We start from the raw sequence: 17,305 nt of genomic DNA, 5'->3' as shown, positions 1-17,305 counted from the left end.
ACTTAACAATGTGGTGTATGCTGTACAGTGCAGCGAGGAATGCCCAGACCTCTACATTGGAGAGACCAAACAGCCACTTCACAAGCGCATGGCACAACACAGAAGAGCCACCTCCACAGGACAAGACTCAGCAGTCCATCTACATCTTAAGGATAAAGGACACTCTTTCGAGGATGCCAATGTTCACATTTTGGACAGAGAGGACAGATGGTTTGAAAGAGGAGTGAAAGAAGCCATCTATGTCCACTGTGAGCGACCATCTTTGAACAGAGGCGGGGGTTTACGACACCAACTCTCTGCCATCTATAATCCAGTTTTGAGATCCCTTCCCAGACGCCTTAATGCCCACTCACATCCTGGGCCATCTGATCTCAGGAATTCGCATGATAAGGTGGGGCCAGGTTTCACAATGAACACACCCGAAACTCTGGCTGATTGGGGCCCACACCCAGTTTCACACCTTGGCTCAGGCGATTAGAGGATCATCAGGGGGTCCTTTTGTCCCTCCGTGGGGGGTTACTCCCACTAGGTTTATATCTGGGACTCTCCACCATTTGACCTTAGAATTGAAGAAGCTTCTCGGATGAGAGGTGAAACGTCTTCAAGTAACTTAAAGAAGTCCAGACACTTTTCTATGCAAGCTCCTTTGACTACGATGACCTGGATGACTGAGAACCTTCACAGACATACTCTCTCACAGTCTGTTCTCTAAAACCTAAAAGAGAATTATGGATTTGATCAACTGGTCTCTGAATGCAATTGACACCTCTTCTCAACGAGAAGTCTGGCCTCGGGTGAGCCTGACTGCTGAAGATATCTACCTATTCGGAACCGTGATAACAGGGTTCTTGCTGATCGGAGCTGGCTTGGCCCTGGCTTATCGAAGAATTAAGGAAGCGGAACCAGCTGTTCAAACCCCCACAAGGCTGCCCGCTGGGATTGAAATGATGGGACGAGGCGTGAGTTTCTCAAAATGGGCTCATTGAGTGCAGCACGGAGAAGATCTTGGAGAACGCACGGCTGCCGTGAATACTCAGAACAAGACCTCTGAGTGAAAAACTGGATTACATCTGGAGGGGCTAGCTCGAACAACACCTTTGAGCGCAAATTCGATCACATCTTGGGGAAGTGCACTGCGGTCGTGAGTTCTCAGAACCTGCTCTTTGAGCAAAAAGAACGACAACATCACGGAACGTAAGTTTGGATAACATCATAGAAAGCTCACAGCTCTCCAACGGGAGATTGAGAGACCAGTGTTGGACTGTTAGAACAGCTTTGAAATTCATATGAGTTGTTCGCACTAAAGTAAAAAGCACCATCACTTCATGCGGATACTCTCTCGGTGCCAGCTGCGGTCTCAAGGCTGGAGCCGAACAAAAAAAGACACCTGATAACGACTGTGTTTAGACTGTTCTTCCCATTCCATGCAAGACCACCTGGGTTGGCTGGAAGACTGTTTACTTAGCCTAGCAGGGCGAAGGACACTGTCTCAGCTGAACTCTGGACACGCACACACATACATATACACTGATATGCACACACTCATCCCGCCTCCCTTTCCAAACGCCTTCGACGCTTATTCCCTTCCGATGCTGACGGTGGATCAAGGAGACCAGCGCACAGGCTGCAGGCCCGGATGTACTGTCTAAATCGGCTGTCTCTCACCCTTTACCCACCCCTGTTGCTTGTCATGTGTTTCTTTGGCGTATTTAGAGGTTTTTTTTTTTCTTGTGCTATGTGCAGAGGTGTTTTTTTCTGTTCTCAAACTGATCTCCCTGTTGGAGCTCAGTCTGGGGGGAGTTATTTTTTTTCTCTATCTTTCCTCATGTGGTGCATTTTCCATTGTTATTCCTCTCTGACCTGTCTTCCCCATGTGATGTTTGTGTAATGTATGTATGGTCAGAAGGGTAAGTCGGCGCTGGCAAAGGTCGGCAGCCTTAACCCAATTTCCTTCGGGGTCAACCTTCAGGATCAATAAAGTTTTATTGAATTGAATTGATTATTGTCCCATACATAATTATAATTTCTATACATTTATTATTATTATTATTATTATTATTATTATTATTATTATTATTATTATTATTATTATTATCATCACAATGTTTGATCATATGATTATCTTTATTTATCTTTATTTTATTTTATTTTATCTTATTCTTTCCCAGTGTGTTGTACAGTTATTTCATTTTTAACCTTAATTTATATTTTATTCCTTCCTAGTTAAATTTACCCTTTTTAATTTTTCATATTTATTTCCTATCTTATTCATAGCCTTTTCCTTTTTTGTTTTCTTTAGGTCACGAGCAGTTGTCCAAGCATTTCACTACATATCGTACTGTGTATGACTGTGTACGTGACAAATAAACATTTGAATTTGAATTTGAATTTATTATTTATAGCTGAGTTGTGAAATATAATATTTTTATGACATGTCATAAACTTTTATTACCTCCTTTATTTTTTTCCTTTGCAATAAATAATTTGACACGGCCATAATTCACTCGTTTGACACAAAGTATGTGGGGATTTCTCTTTTATCTCCCTGGGAGAAGATCTTGCAGTATTCGTGTTGCACGGCAAGAGGCAGAGTAGTACCGCTGAAACCATTATTGCAAATAATATTGTAATATTGTAATATTATTGCAACAAACAAATATACAGCTAGAAATGTACCAGACGGTTTACTTTTTCCTATGTTAATTTGATCCTATGTTTGGATAACAGTTTGCATTGACTGCCTCCATGTGGACTCTGTGTTAATACTAATATGTAGAATGAATAATACAAAATAATTTTGGGTGAAAGAAAGTGATTGATGTTTAAATAGCTAAAAAGAAATCATGGTAGTTAAAACACGGGTATGTCAAACTCATTTTTCTTCTAGGCCAGCTTACTTTGATCTTAAGTAGGTTGAATAACTGAAACTCCAAGCAATATGTTCATAGAAGATAAAGAAGTTCAATTTCAAAAGCACATATCAGTTTTTCTACATGATATATTTTGGGCAGAACTTTGTGCCATCAGAAACTGAATTTGAATAAGTTAAATTCTAATTTGCATTTGTCAGATTGAATCTGAATTGTAACTTGACTAAATGATTTTTAAAACTGAATTTGAGTTAGCCTAATTTGAAATCCAATGTATTGGTTTGAAAATAATCGTCACTAAATTGAAATTGAATTGTATATTTTGAAAATGAATTCATTTCCTTTCAAACTGTATTTCATCTTTTTAAAAATTTTCTTTCCAGTAATTTCAATTTCACTTCTCACCATTCAGTTTCAGTTCTAAAATTCAATTTCAGTTCTTAAATTCATTATTTGGGGATTTACATCTGGGTCCTTCGAGAAAGCCACAGAGTAATCCAGCGCAGATTACTAGAACTACATTTTACCAGTGGACCCAATGTGTTATTGAGGGGAATCTACAGCATCTTCAGCTGGAGGTGGATTAAGACTTCAGAAGAATGTCCAGTGACCAGCAGATAAACTCTCGGGTTGGTAATAAATGTATTACATGTATCAGAACAAGCGTCATGTTAGCAAATGATAGCCGTACAGTAACTTTTATGCTTATTGGGCTGCTTCAGGAGTGCATGTAATAGACACGCTGTGTGAAAATGATCATTGCAAATAAAATGTCCAGTCTCTTAAGTATTTGTATTTGTACCTCTGTTTGATGTGCTCATATGTCCATAAACAATCAGGTATTCACACTGATAAGTGCAAGCAGCTTCACCACAAGTGTATGTTCATGATTTTAACAATAAGAAAAATGTTGTGTACTGGAATAAACCCATTAGCTGTGCATTTTTTGTTTAAACAATGATACCACTCTGGATTTTATACTAATACATACTTGTTCACATGTTACTGTATCGTAGTAAAGTGAATGTGAGAAACATTAAATTATTATTAAGTTGTATTAAAGGCAGCTTTCTTCTCTGATTTCACTCCAGTGAACTGAAACTGCAGTGTTACTTGACCAGCATTTTTGCTTCTTCTTTTAAATGCCAAGTGTTGCATCAGCAGCACGAATAAGCCAAACAGAAACAGAATGTTGTTAACAATCTGGACGACATCATGGATTTTAGAGCTCTCTGCGTCAAACTCAGTGAGTCCTTTCTCCACTTCCACATTAAAACTAAACTGTAATAAATCTAAAGTTAATAATGGTTTTAGAAAATTATGTGGTTTGAAAAGTTTCATCTAGAGGAAAATGCCAAATAACAAGTAGCTTTGTCAGCAGTTTTACATTTAAGTATTACGTATGGCGGTTATTCTTTTTTGTTATTTTTCTTTATTGATGTGTTGCCTGTTTTTGTCTTTTCAGTGATGAGTGTGATCATCCTGCTTTGTGCATATGATCAGAAAAGTGGTAAGTACCAGAAAAGTGAACTGACATGAACATTTATCAGTTTGTGTTTGGAACTTAAATTTGTGATTTGTGATATTCAAAAATAAAACTAAAGTAAATCTCTCCTTTTCTTCATCTAGATGCATTTTCTCTTCATATCCTTCCAAACAGATTACAGTTCTTTGAATATGAGGCAGTGACCTTTTACTGTGAGGGAGTTGTTTATTGTGAATTTGTGCATAAAGTCAAAGGGAAAATAAAAACATGTCCCAAAGGATCATCCTGCACCATCACAAATGTTTATCTAGATGACAGTGGGGAGTACTGGTATGAGAATGAAGAAGGGATCAGAAGCAACAGTATCAACATCTCTATCACTGGTATGTTTGCAGTGAGACAATATTTTGTGATTCATTTTAATCAAATTTTATTAAAAAAAAAAAAAACTCCTGTTATTCAGCTGGTTCTGTGATCCTGGAGAGTCCTGCTGTTCCTGGGATGGAGGGAGAAGATGTGACCCTGAGCTGCAGAAACAAGTTAACTCCCTCAGACTTCATGGCTGATTTCTATAAATATGGAGTCCACATCAGGAACAACTCAACAGGAAGCATGACCATCCACAAAGTTTCAAAATATGATGAAGGACTTTATAAATGCAGCATTGTAGGAGCTGGAGAATCCCCAGAGAGCTGGCTGAGTGTCACAGGTGAGACTTTTTAATGCCGGTAGTAGTACAACTGTATCACTTATCATTATACTAGAATTTATGGTGAATTTGTCTGACAGAAGAGGAAATAAAGAAGTGGGTTTGTGACTGACACATGAATCAGCTGATGATCGCTAACTGCTCACTTCAGTCTCCTGCTTTGTGTGATTAAACAGACTCTTTTATTATAAAATAATTCAGTAATTTTTTTTATCATTTACACAATTTTCTCTTCAGATCAGACATCATAAACCACTGTGAAAAAAAAATTATGTCCTGGATAATAAACAACAAACAACAAACGGGATAAGAACTTTTGGACTACATATGGAGGAAAAATATGCAGATATAATTTACATATAATTTTTCTACCATATTTCTTTAATTGTTCATTTGCTGGGCTTTTTAACAGTTTGGTAGTCTATGGAGGTAAATTCACAACTTAAATGGACAATAGAGGAACTGCATTTCTGCCAGTTTTTCAGCCCTTGAATTTGCCAATGTAAATATTAAGTAAATAACTAAGGTGAACACTGAAATAATTAATGAATTGTTTTTATCTCCTCAATCAATCACACAGAGACCAAGACAGACCCCTCGTCACAGCCTGGCTGTCATATTTACCTCGTCTTACGGACTGTGTTCACCATCATAATGGTGGCTGTGCTGTTGCTGCTTGTGGGACTTCTTCACTCTGGGAAAATCAGAGCCACAACACCTAATTTAAACTCAATCTCATGAAATTGCAACTGCTATGCTAAGCTGTCCTCCATTCTTCATTGATTGATATATTAAACAATCCAAATATGCCATGTATTGTTTTGTAATTGAAATAGATGTGTCCATTTGCATTATTTGCATGTCTATTAATTGTTATAAACATGCGCGTATTCAGTTACCTGACAAACCCACATAGTGTTGGATTGAAATGCTAACAAAAGCAATTGTCTGTTATTTAAAATTTTAACTTAAATAAACTTGATCTATGTGCTTTGACTTTTTGTAAGTGTATGAATGCTGTTACAAGCTGTTACCTTTTAATCCAGTTATATAGAAATATTTTCTTTTACTTGTTCTCTGTTAAACTCTATTAAATTATATATTTCTCACTCCCTCCCGTCTTGCGCAACCCACACATACACAATCACACACACACACACCAAAGTCTTAAGTTTAATTCAATTTGGTTTTCTTTATATTGCGCCAAATCACAGTAACAGTTGCCTCAAGGTGATTTATTTGAGGCCTGTCTTCAGATTCATTATTATGTTCTAAATTTTCTTATGCAGTATACTGGTTAACTTAAGCATATTTATGATTAATATACCTGGTTATATTCTGATCAGTATTAAGCAATTGAGTATACTTAATCAGTACTACAACCACATATACATTATGATTCTATCAACAGTCACAACATTTAATGCTATTTCTCTGATTCAGGATCACGTGTATGTGTTCTCAACACAATTCATATCTTATAAAAAAAAACTACATGTAAAACTCTGCGCTCAAGTTCCCTGGCTGTGTGTGAGTTTGAACTTACAAGTACAAATTTTGACCCAATTTTCCCTTTCTTTCAGCTGATTGGTCAATGTTATGTCAATCACAAATGTAACAATCCAATCAGAGAACAGATGGATTTGGCTGTCGGAGAGGTGGCTTACTGAGCTTCTGGTCCTAATTCACACAAATTCTCATCTATGGACGCACAAACACGCACAAACATAACATTTTTGGATATTGTGGTTTACGAGGTTACAAAACTCAGTTCACAACTACGCATTTGATGTACAAGTACAACATATCTATGGCCACAATTTGAGCCCATAGACAGAGGACAGCCCGTCTTTAAACACCCTGACTAAAGTGTGGTCGTGTACCCAGACAGAAGAAGTGGTGTCTTTTTTCATGCTGCAGCAATATCTATTAGAAAGCCGAAATACAATGCAGCCAAAAAATATCATGTGCCTGCATTTGTTTGGCAAAACTTTATGAAAGCAGAAGTCATTTGGGTTGAGTCAGAGTTTTTCCCACTTCCACTTAACATATAACCCTGATAACCACATGCAAAGTAGCATATACTGCTACATGTCTGTCAACACTTTTTGTGGCTGGTTTGTGGACATAAGTGACCTGTGACTTACTTTGCACTGAAATGTGTGTCTCCACTATCACATATTATTTTCATGTACTATGTTAGAGAATAAAAACAATTTTCTATTTTAGAAAAACATGGCCACAAACAAATACGCAAGTCTCTTCACTACTGTTTCCAGCTTCAGTTCAAAAGTGGTGTGTTTACTGGGATCAACAAAAGCTTCATCACAAAATGTGAATGGACTTTTTAAATATGGAAAACAGATGAATGAGGAACTCATCAGTGTTATAAAGCAAGCACAAGAAGGTGCAGGTTAAATGACAACAGCTAGTATTGTAGATGGGTGAAGGAGCCATGATTACATCCCTCTCTGGTCTGTGGATGGAAAAAAAATAAGATGTAATCTGCACAATGAGGAGGTTAAATACAGAAAGCTAGAAACACTATTTTATACCATACTGTATTTCTTTAGTTGTTCACAAGTTGTAATTTTAACAGTTTGGACTTGCAGGACATGCATGAGGAAATGCAGTTTCTGGGAATTTTCACCCCCTGATTTTTATTTAATTTCTGCTATCCCAGTCAGCTGGAGACTCAACGCACAGAGTGAGACATGTTCAGAGCCCACCTGTTATATTTACCTCATGTTCAATCTTTTTTTTAAATGTAACTTTCATGATATAGGAAACTGCAGCAAACGATGATTAGTAGCACAAACAGATTATTTCTATAAGTAGAAGCATTTGGTTTAATTAAATGTAGTTTTCTTTATATAGCGTCAAATCCTAATAACAGTTGCCTCAAGGTGATTAATAATTTTTTATTCTTTACTAAAAACCAGAATAGGATATATTTGAATTGACAAAAATTAGTTGTCTTGTTGGTATTTCCTGCATCTTTGTTTGTGTACGTGTTAAATATTCAAGGCTTTGTATTTTGTTTTTTGTTGTTTATTTTATTGGTATTCTATATTTTTCAACGTTTATCCTCAACCTCCCGTTTTATTTTGATAATAGTTCGTTTTATGTTCACAAACACAAAGAATACAAACTGCTTCTCTTTAAGAGATCTACTCTAGCACAAGGTTGTGAGTTACAATAGTTACATATGGGATGCTTGACAGAATTTGATTTCCCTTGCCTTTCTGTCTTTACCACCGGCACACACTCAACTCTGGAGTTCTGACATCCAATGTAACTGTAACGCAGGAGGTGCAAGGGGAAACTATGTTTACTCAATCTCCATTAATGATTTTATTTAATCTGAAACATACGTAAACACACACTCCCACATGCTCATACACTGCAATACAGCAATGATCTAAGAAAAAATTGGGATCAGACACAATTCCCTCTAATGATACCTCCTGTCTTCTCTCTCTTGCGCTATGTGATCACACAGATCATGTTTGCTGCCAATTAGTTCAATACTGTGTCATTTACACTAATTTAAATGTTTCCTCTTCTATCAAGCAACTGAACAAGTGGTAAATAAGTGACTTTAATAATGCCCATTAAATACCAAACAATATTTCCTAATCATTATTATTTTAAACATTGACAGAAATCACAATACACAGATATTTTAATGGTTTTAAAGATGCTATCGGGCACATGTACACACTGTCAAACTTGTGCCCAAAAATAAATCTTGCAATATTTCATGACGACCAGCAGATGGCAGTTGGGCTAAAATGAACAAATTTTAGCCCAACTGCCATCAATAAAAATAACTCACTGGAAAACTAAAAACAAAAGTACAGACTGTACTTAAATAGAACTACAAATACTGATTCATCTTCTTTACTCAAGTGAAGGTGGAAAAAGTAGACGCTCTAAAAAGTACGCAAAGCAAGAAAGTAAAAGTAGCCCCATAAAAAAAACATTTCCATGAGCTATTTTTATGCAGAACTACCTGCACATTGTGCTAATGTAATGTGCTGGAGCCACTATAGGGAAGCTGTACAAACAGATACTTACAAATAGCTCTGACAGCACTGAGCAGCTCCTTCAGTGGCTGCGGCATCCACGATGTGGGATGGAGAGATTTCGTAGGTCTTTCCTCCCCACTGCTGTCAGACTCAAACAACAAAGACTTCAACTGATCAAACACACACTTCCACACATGTGCAATAGCAATAACACTAAGTGCAATACTCTTTTCTGGCATTGCTGTATTATACTCAATTGTATATAGCATTTGTATTCTATTTTATTGATTATACATAGTATTTAATTTTATTTTATTCTATTCTATTGTGTACGGTATCTTATTGATATCTTATTCCAGTGTTTTTCTGTAATTTTTCTAGGCAACTTTGCACTGTTCACACCTGTAACAAAACAAATTCCCCACACGTGGGACTAACTTTTTTGTTTTCTTTTTTTCCTGTCCTGTCCAGCAGTGTAACAATCAGAATTGTTGTCTGAAGGCCAAAGAAATGCCCAAAAGATTTATTTCAAAAGTGGATAATTTTGGCTGTTGCTTTACTTGTCCACTATCCATATTTTATTAGAAGTGAATTAGTTTTTGTTTTAGTTTTTTTTAAATTTTGAGTTATTAAAATCACACAAGATGAGGAGAAGGAAAAGAGAAAAGAAAAAAGAATCAGGAAGAAAGTTAACAGAAGGAGAGGGAGAGAAAAAAAACTAATAAATTTGCTTGACCTCCAGCTGAAGAAAAAAAAATGTGAGAAAAAGCAACACAGCAGGAAATCCACAGAAACAACCAACATTGTATAAGTAACCGTAAATAAGAAATATTAAATGTTATTGAGCAGAATACAGTATTATTACAGTTTTTTCTGATTGCTTAAGCACATTTTTTGTAACTATTGGCTAATTTTGCAAAACTCTTCACACAAATAAGAAAACCTGTCACCCAATCATCAAAACATTGTAGTTCTCTTGCAAAAGCAAACACAGCTAGGTTAACTCTTCACACCTTCGTAAAAATGGTGTTTCCGTATCAAACAGTACACACAAGCCATCATTTACTAAGCACACAATGCGCCAACTGCACACTGATGGTATGAATACAAAACACATCTGGCTTTTGCTTTCTCTGTGCACAAGGTAGGCTATGTCAGTTTGAGCTCATACTTCTGTCATAGATCCATAAGCATAGAGGGATCCAAACTTCAAGTACTGGTGTTTATTCAAACACATCAAAACAAACACAAGTGTTTATTTCCAAGTATAGGATTATTTGCAATCGCCATAATGACTATATGGGTTACTTGGTCTGCAGTGAACATGCTTCCTCTGCCCCCAGCATCTGGTCATCTAGCAATTCTGTAAAGTAACAATTTCAGTATTTTTACATCAATGGTATTGGTGTGTTTCTCATTGGCATATGGCAGTGCTACAAATCTTTGTGCGAAGTGACTGTACTCACCGATTCTCATTTCAAGATGTCCTTATGGTACTTGCTACAGTGTAGCGGCTCGAGTTAGGCTGGACCCGTTGGCCAGCTACCCTCAGGGTCATTCCACGGTTGATGACATGGTCCACTATTGTAGCTCTGATGTCATCAGCAATTCTATTTCTTACTCTTCCTACCCTTCCTCTCCCCCCTCCTCATCTTCCTCTCCCCCCTCCTCATCTTCCTCTTGCTCCTGCTTGTCCTTGTCATCCTCTTCATCCTACTTCTTCACCTCCACGTCCTCTTCCTCGGCCTCCTCTACTTCTCACTCTTTCTGCTCCCTCCATTGTACTCCGCACACAGAGCTTACCTGTATTATAGTGCTTAGGCTGATTGCAAAGTGAACTAATTATCTAAAGAAGTTTTCACATGTGACAGTGTGCCAGACAGTTGGCAAATTAGTGTTAATGATAGCCATACATGTGTATACTTTTGCTAGGAGTGTGTTGGAAATTTGGTAATTGAGTGTTGTGCAGTGAATTGTGCCTACAGTTTTGCAAAGTGTGTGTTACAAAATTGCAAACTGAGTGCAAAGCAGTTTTTGTGCTTTTAGTTTTGCAGACTCAGTGAGTGGTTTTGCTATAAGTCTGAATAGTTTTAGAGATTGTGCTACAGGAATCACAGTTAGGGTTTAAGCATTCAGAAAAAACTGTAATACATGACATGTTTAGAGTCAGCAGCCGACCAAGATCAAGCCCAAGAGTGTGTCTGTACATCACTGTTTGTGCACCTGTGTGAACATGTGAGTGTTAAGCGTGCTTGTGTTCATAAGGTTTCTCCTTTTAAGTATCTAATAGTAGGTGTGGGGAGCCACAGTCCTGCCCTCCAGGACATGAAGCAGGCATGGAGGGGACTCAGGCCCCAGAAATCCAGAGGCCTCCCAGACCAGGAGGATAACAGCAGGGGCAAACCCCTCAACAGGTAAAATGGAGAGGTGGGCACCGACACTACAGGTGAGGCTGAATAAACAGACCGTCTGGACTCCGTTCAGGGTGCCCACCCCCAAGGCCCTATATGTATGACAGTAGGGGTGAGAGGACAAATAACAACAGTGATATAAATGATGAGGATTTGTTTATTACTGTCACAATGAAAACCATGTGTTAACATGCTGATGCATGAAACTAAGAAGGCAGACATGATAGATATGCAATGACTGCAAGTTGTATTAAAAGCAGCAGTTTGTTTTCTCCCCTTTTATAGTGATCTGAAACTGCGGGTAACTTTAATGTAACGTAGCTTATTCAAATACTATTTTAAAATGTTTAGCATCGCTTCAGCTGCAGAAAGAAGCCACACAGGAAACACCCCCTGCTCACTGACTTAACATTTGTCAAGTGTGCACATAGTCAGCAGCAAGACAGCATGGAGGTCAGAGCTCTGTGCATCAAACTGTGTACGTACTTTTTTCTTTTTCTACATTAGAGCTAAATTATAAATAGTTTAGTAAATTTAATAATGAGGTTTAGATGTAATACTTTTCTTTTTTTAACTTTCAGAAAATATTTTCTAATTTAGTTGTGCCATCCTGAGATGTTATTATTATTGCACTGTAGGCCTCAATAATTTGTATCTTTTTTTTGTCTCTTCAGTTATGACTCTTGTGGTCCTTTGTGCACATGGTCAGAAAGTTGGCAAGTATCAAAAAATTGCTTGTTGATATGGATGTTGTTTAGTATTTTGTGTTTTGTGGACCAAATATATGAAAAGTAGGAAAAAAAGTATTCTTTTGTGATCATGTATATAAAGAGTTATGGTGCACATTTTCAGTTCATTTTCCTTTTTTCCTGAAATGTTGTTTTCTCAATATTTAGGTAAAGCTCATCAGTGATTCTTTTCGTTTGTTCTTTTCTCAGATGCAGTGTCCTTTCGAATCAGTCCAAACAGACTGCAGTTCTTTGAATATGAACCAGTAACATTTTACTGTGATGGGGTCCTTTATTGTCAAGTTGTTCATAAATTCAAAGGGAAAATAGAATCATGTAATAAAACTAACATGAAAACACCAACAGGATCATACTGCACCATTTCAAATATTTATCCAGATGATGGTGGAGAGTACTGGTGTGAGACTGAAGGAGGGAAAAGAAGCAACAAAATCAACATAACTGTCACTGGTATGTTTACAACAAGGTAACAATATTTTGTGATTTTAAATTATTTTATTGTCACATGAATCACAGACTTGTCTCATACAGTTGGCTCTGTGATCCTGGAGAGTCCTGCCATTCCTGTAATAGAGGAAGGAAATGTGACTCTGAGCTGCAGAAACAAGATGGCTTCTTCCAACTTCAAAACTGATTTCTATAAATATGGACATCCCATCCATAATAGCTCCACAGGAAACGTGACAATCCACAGAGTTTCCAAGTCTGATGAAGGACTTTACAAGTGTGGGATTTCGGGAGTTGGAGAATCATCAGAGAGCTGGCTCAGTGTCAGGGGTGATTTGAAGCCTTTATAACCTTCCTGTTGTGTTGTCTGATTGTCCGTCCCTCAGGTTTTTAGAAGCTTTTAATGCCAGATATGTAACGTTTTAAACATCATCTCAGTATAAGGAAGCTTGAATTAACATTTTATCTTCCGCTTATTTTTTTAGCTTTTAATAATTCAGCAACTAATCCAGACATTTACAAAGATACAAGACTTTTCACCTGTGATGCCACACCTTGGATCATTTCCACTACTGTATTCGGTGCTCTGTTGTTGTTGGTGGGACTGTACCACTTTGGCAAATGTTGCTGGGAGAGAGGTAAAAAAAAAACACCAATTGCTGCTACCTAAATGTTTTTACATGGATTATGTTTATTATGTGGTTAAGTTTAGTTGGTGCATAATGTTTGAAAACAATGTTCATTTCTTTCTCGCTGGCTATGTTGGCTATATTCTTTTTTCCCTTCAGCAAATTTCTTCTGTCCATCAACAACAGTCAATGGTTCAGGCTCAGCCAACGATCAAACAGGTCAGAACACAAACACTGTGGCAGTGTTGTTTTTATACCATCAAACTGAAGGAAACTGGAAGATATATAATTTGAAACAGAAATGCTCTTATCGATTATTTGGATATTGTACTGAAGTTATACTGAGTTTATTTTTTAATTTATTTATTTATTGATAGGCTAAGGCTATAGACTATTTATTAAGCTAAGCAAGAGTCTGTGCCTGTTTTCATATATTTTGATAACTTTTGTTATTTTACAGCTTCCACAGCGGCCAATATTGTGAATCCAGTCAGAGAAATGTATGCTGTTATAAGAAAAAAAAACAGGAAGAAGAAAGGTATTTTATAAAACATGTCTCTAAATTGACAAGCAGACAATCATAATAAGTTTTCTTGTTGCTATTACCTGCATTTTTGTTTGTATATCTAATCATTTATAAATTTGGAGATTTTAGTGATAATTTTCAACGTGTAGGATATTTTTATTTTCTTTGTTCAGTGTTATATAAAGAACAACCATGTTTTCTCTCCTTTATGCAAAGTATTGAGTAGGAGCCAGAAAATTATACCATAGCTTAGCACACATTAAAGGGTTGTTTGTTTGTTTGTTTTTACCTCAGAGTCCTGCTAGCAGCAGGTAACATAACGGACTGATAGAAATGGTATTGATTTTCATTTCTAACTCTGAATGAGAGATTTTCCTAAAAATTCACATGAAATTGAATGACCACAGTGAATGATAACCAAAGATCATCATCCGTTATATTACTGTTAATATAAGTGATGACCTCTCAGCTTTACTGCTTTCCTCTATTAGACAAAGATGTACTGTCCTCTAGATCCATATTCTACAGCTCAGGCTGTCAAATATGTGTCCAGAATATGGGTCTAGTGACACTTACCCACAAGTTGCAACTCAATTTAAAAAAATCATCGTAATGGGTGATCCACCTGGGGACTCACTCAATGCTCATGTGTCCATAAGTGCACATGGCACCAGAACACCCTAGGCCTCAGGTCAATGATCAACTTTGTAATCGTATCATCAGATCTACAGCCATATATTGGAAAGTTGCGTAAAGAGAGGTACTGAGCTGTCAACTGATCACCACCTGCTGATCAGGTGGATCACACTGTGGGGGAGGAAGCTGGACAGACCTGGGGTGTGTTGGGAATGCCTAGGAGATGACCCCATCCCTACAATCTTCAACTCCCACCTCCATCAGAGCTTTGACAGCATTCAGGGGATATTGGGGACACTTAGGCCAAGCAGAACACAACTCAGGCAGTGGTTTGAGTGGCTGGACTTCGGAGAGGCCATGGAAAAATGCTTTCGGACTACCTTGAAGAGATTCTGACAACTCAGGAGGGGAAACGGTAAAGTGTGGGTGGAGCGCTGCTGACTTTGACTGAGGATATTCTCGGGCGGTGGAAGGGATACTTTATCAGTGGGATTACCTCCTTAATCCCACTGACACATCTTCCATAGGAGAAGCAGTGTCTGGGATAGGGGTGACAACTCTCCATCACAGGGAGTGAGGTCACTGAAGCAGTTAAACAACTCCTCGGTGGCAGGGCTGCTAGGTTGGATTAGGTTCACCCTGAGTTCCTGAAGACTATGGATGTTGTAGGGCTCTCTTGATTTACACACCTCTGCAATGTTGCATGGAGATCATGGGCAGTACCTATGAAGTGGCAGACCGGGTGGGGGTGCTTCAGAACTTCAAAAAGGGGGACTAGAAGGTGCCAGGGTGCTGGAAAGGAGAATCTGTCCATTATTCGAACATTTGATTCAGGAAGAGCAATGCGATTTTTGTCCAGGTTGGTGGAACACTGGACAAACTCTTTACGCTCTCAATGATACTTGAGGGTGCATGAGTTGGCCCAACCAGTCTGCATGTGTTTTGTGGACTTGGAGAAGGCATTCGAACCATGTTCCTCAGGATGTTCTATGGGAGGTGCTTTGCTTCTTATATAACTGTTGTTAGTGATTTCCGGTGTCCCATCTGCTTTATCAGTTTACAGCTCTATAAATACCATTACGTGAAAAAAAGCTAATTGTGGTGTCCATTAATCTGAAAATGTCACATTACTTTATTTTGCAAAACAGATGCAAATGCAAGTTTGTTGTCAGTGATGCAAAGTCTGATACTGAGCATGTCTCTAACTTAGATGCGGTCTTGTACTCAGAAATAAGTGCCGTTTCTGTTCAATATAGTCAAAGAAAATTATGTGGCTTTCTACTTTTGTTTGACCGCACTGTGTGAAAGCAGAAGTCATAAGCTGAGTGTTAGCGATGATGAAGAAATGGTTATGAGACATACTCAGCTTCTCTGTGCTTCCCTTTAATTAATTACAGTAAACTTATGCTGGTCTACTGGTTCCCGCACTCATATTAGTTCCTGGGGTGGGGACAGCTGGTGTCCAGCCATCACCTGCTCCCCAGATGAGGATAGCCATAACCCAGTTCATTCCTGCACCTGTACATGTTCCTCATGCAGGGGCAGTTGGTGTCCAGCTACTTCTTGCGCCTTTCCCTGTTCCTAGTGTCATGATCCCATCCCTCTCTGGCTGGCTCGTGATGGCTGCAGGTTTTGTTTATGTGTTGTTCTCTCTCACTCTCTCCTGCCTGCCTGGGTGGAGCTCGTTATGGGCTCTTGCTCTTGGCCCGCACACCTGTGCTGATTGCCACCACCTGTTAATGATCAGTGCCATAACACCAGGGTGCTCTGTAACTATTTAATTCTCTGGCACGGAGCAGTTAGTTGTGGGAACGTTGAACTTGTTTTTGTTCTCTCACCTCTTTCTTAGAAATCGCTCTTTGTTTACTCACCTGTTGAACTAACCTGTGCTCTCTATATATAGATTTCACTGGATCTTGTGACAGACCCTCCCTTGTGATTTCTGTGTACGGCAGCATGAGTGGAGATCTGGATGAGACAGTGGCTGAAGAGGAGTGAGTATGTGCAGAAGAGAAGTGGTGGTGATGGTGCTGAAGAGGAAAGTGTGTGTGTGGATTCCCTTTCCTCTTCCCCCTGGACCCCTGCCCAACTCACTGTTAAAATATATATATAGCACTGTGGTTCACCCCTTTTCTAAATAAACTGTCACCTTTCTGCTTGCCAGAACTCTGTCTGTGTGTGAGACTGTCCGTTAGGAAGAAGCAAGCCCATCCCTCCAACCATACCCATTTCTCAGGTGGGGACAGCTGGTGTTTAGCCAGTCCCAGAACCCAATGAGAGGGCTCTGCGCTGCTGGCCGCACGGCCGACCCGAACTGCTCTGTGTAGGCCACTGGCTACGTGGCCAAGCCCCTAAACTGCTTGTTCTTTTTTTGGAACTCTAATGACCCAGTGTTTTTGGACTTTGTTTATTATTGTGGTGATATGTGTTTCTTATTTATTTGGTATTGTTTAGTTTCCTTCTGCTTGTAGTTTAATCATGTGTATTTCTAGTTCTTAGTTACTTGTTTATTTGGTCGGTTCTCTTTCGTGTCCTGTTTGTCTTTGTCTTGCCTCCCCAGAATCTCCTGTGTTAGTTAGTTGTACCTCACTGTAAAGTCTGTCTTGTCACCATGTTTTTGCATCTGTTTCCCATTCATGTCTCTGTGTGTCTGTCCGGTTTCTGTCATGCTGCATGTCCTTCACTCACTCGCCCCCATTTTGTGTCTTCGTGGTCTTGTGTCTGTTTCCTTCCTCTGTTCTCTGTATTTAGACAAACTGCATCTCATGTGTTTCTTGTGTTTTATTATTTGTTTTATTCTGAGTCTTTTGT

At 38.5% G+C, this 17,305-nt stretch overlaps 2 protein-coding genes across 2 annotated transcripts; both read left to right on the top strand.

Moving 5' to 3' along the window:
* Window positions 1–4,017: 4,017 nt before the first annotated feature.
* Window positions 4,018–6,066, top strand: LOC146579065 (high affinity immunoglobulin gamma Fc receptor I-like). Its single transcript, XM_085260742.1, has 5 exons — window positions 4,018–4,116; window positions 4,336–4,380; window positions 4,500–4,739; window positions 4,820–5,065; window positions 5,646–6,066. The coding sequence occupies exons 1-5, from the start codon at window positions 4,086–4,088 to the stop codon at window positions 5,804–5,806; spliced, it is 723 nt and encodes a 240-aa protein (XP_085116868.1). The 5' UTR covers window positions 4,018–4,085; the 3' UTR covers window positions 5,807–6,066.
* Window positions 6,067–11,954: 5,888 nt separating this feature from the next.
* On the top strand, window positions 11,955–16,492 carry LOC146579064 (high affinity immunoglobulin epsilon receptor subunit alpha-like). Its single transcript, XM_085267897.1, has 7 exons — window positions 11,955–11,985; window positions 12,182–12,223; window positions 12,446–12,706; window positions 12,788–13,033; window positions 13,216–13,341; window positions 13,492–13,551; window positions 16,398–16,492. Exons 1-7 carry the CDS (start codon window positions 11,955–11,957, stop codon window positions 16,490–16,492), a joined length of 861 nt encoding a protein of 286 aa, XP_085124023.1.
* The last annotated feature ends 813 nt before the right edge of the window (window positions 16,493–17,305 follow it).

The sequence above is a fragment of the Mchenga conophoros genome, linkage group LG3, assembly GCF_057382185.1.
Source record: "Mchenga conophoros isolate Kocher_MC1m ecotype Shallow Benthic linkage group LG3, M_conophoros_male_GT1.1, whole genome shotgun sequence".
Taxonomy (NCBI): domain Eukaryota; kingdom Metazoa; phylum Chordata; class Actinopteri; order Cichliformes; family Cichlidae; genus Mchenga; species Mchenga conophoros.
This window is presented reverse-complemented; position numbering and strand designations above follow the sequence as displayed.

Coding starts and splice junctions, on each gene's coding strand:
- LOC146579065 (XM_085260742.1), top strand. CDS start 4,086: ATGGATTTTAGAGCTCTCTGCGTCAAACTCA. Junction 4,381..4,499: donor TGCATATGATCAGAAAAGTG/GTAAGTACCAGA, acceptor TTCTTCATCTAG/ATGCATTTTCTCTTCATATC. Junction 5,066..5,645: donor GAGCTGGCTGAGTGTCACAG/GTGAGACTTTTT, acceptor TCAATCACACAG/AGACCAAGACAGACCCCTCG.
- LOC146579064 (XM_085267897.1), top strand. CDS start 11,955: ATGGAGGTCAGAGCTCTGTGCATCAAACTGT. Junction 12,707..12,787: donor AATCAACATAACTGTCACTG/GTATGTTTACAA, acceptor TGTCTCATACAG/TTGGCTCTGTGATCCTGGAG. Junction 13,552..16,397: donor CTCAGCCAACGATCAAACAG/GTCAGAACACAA, acceptor CTCTATATATAG/ATTTCACTGGATCTTGTGAC.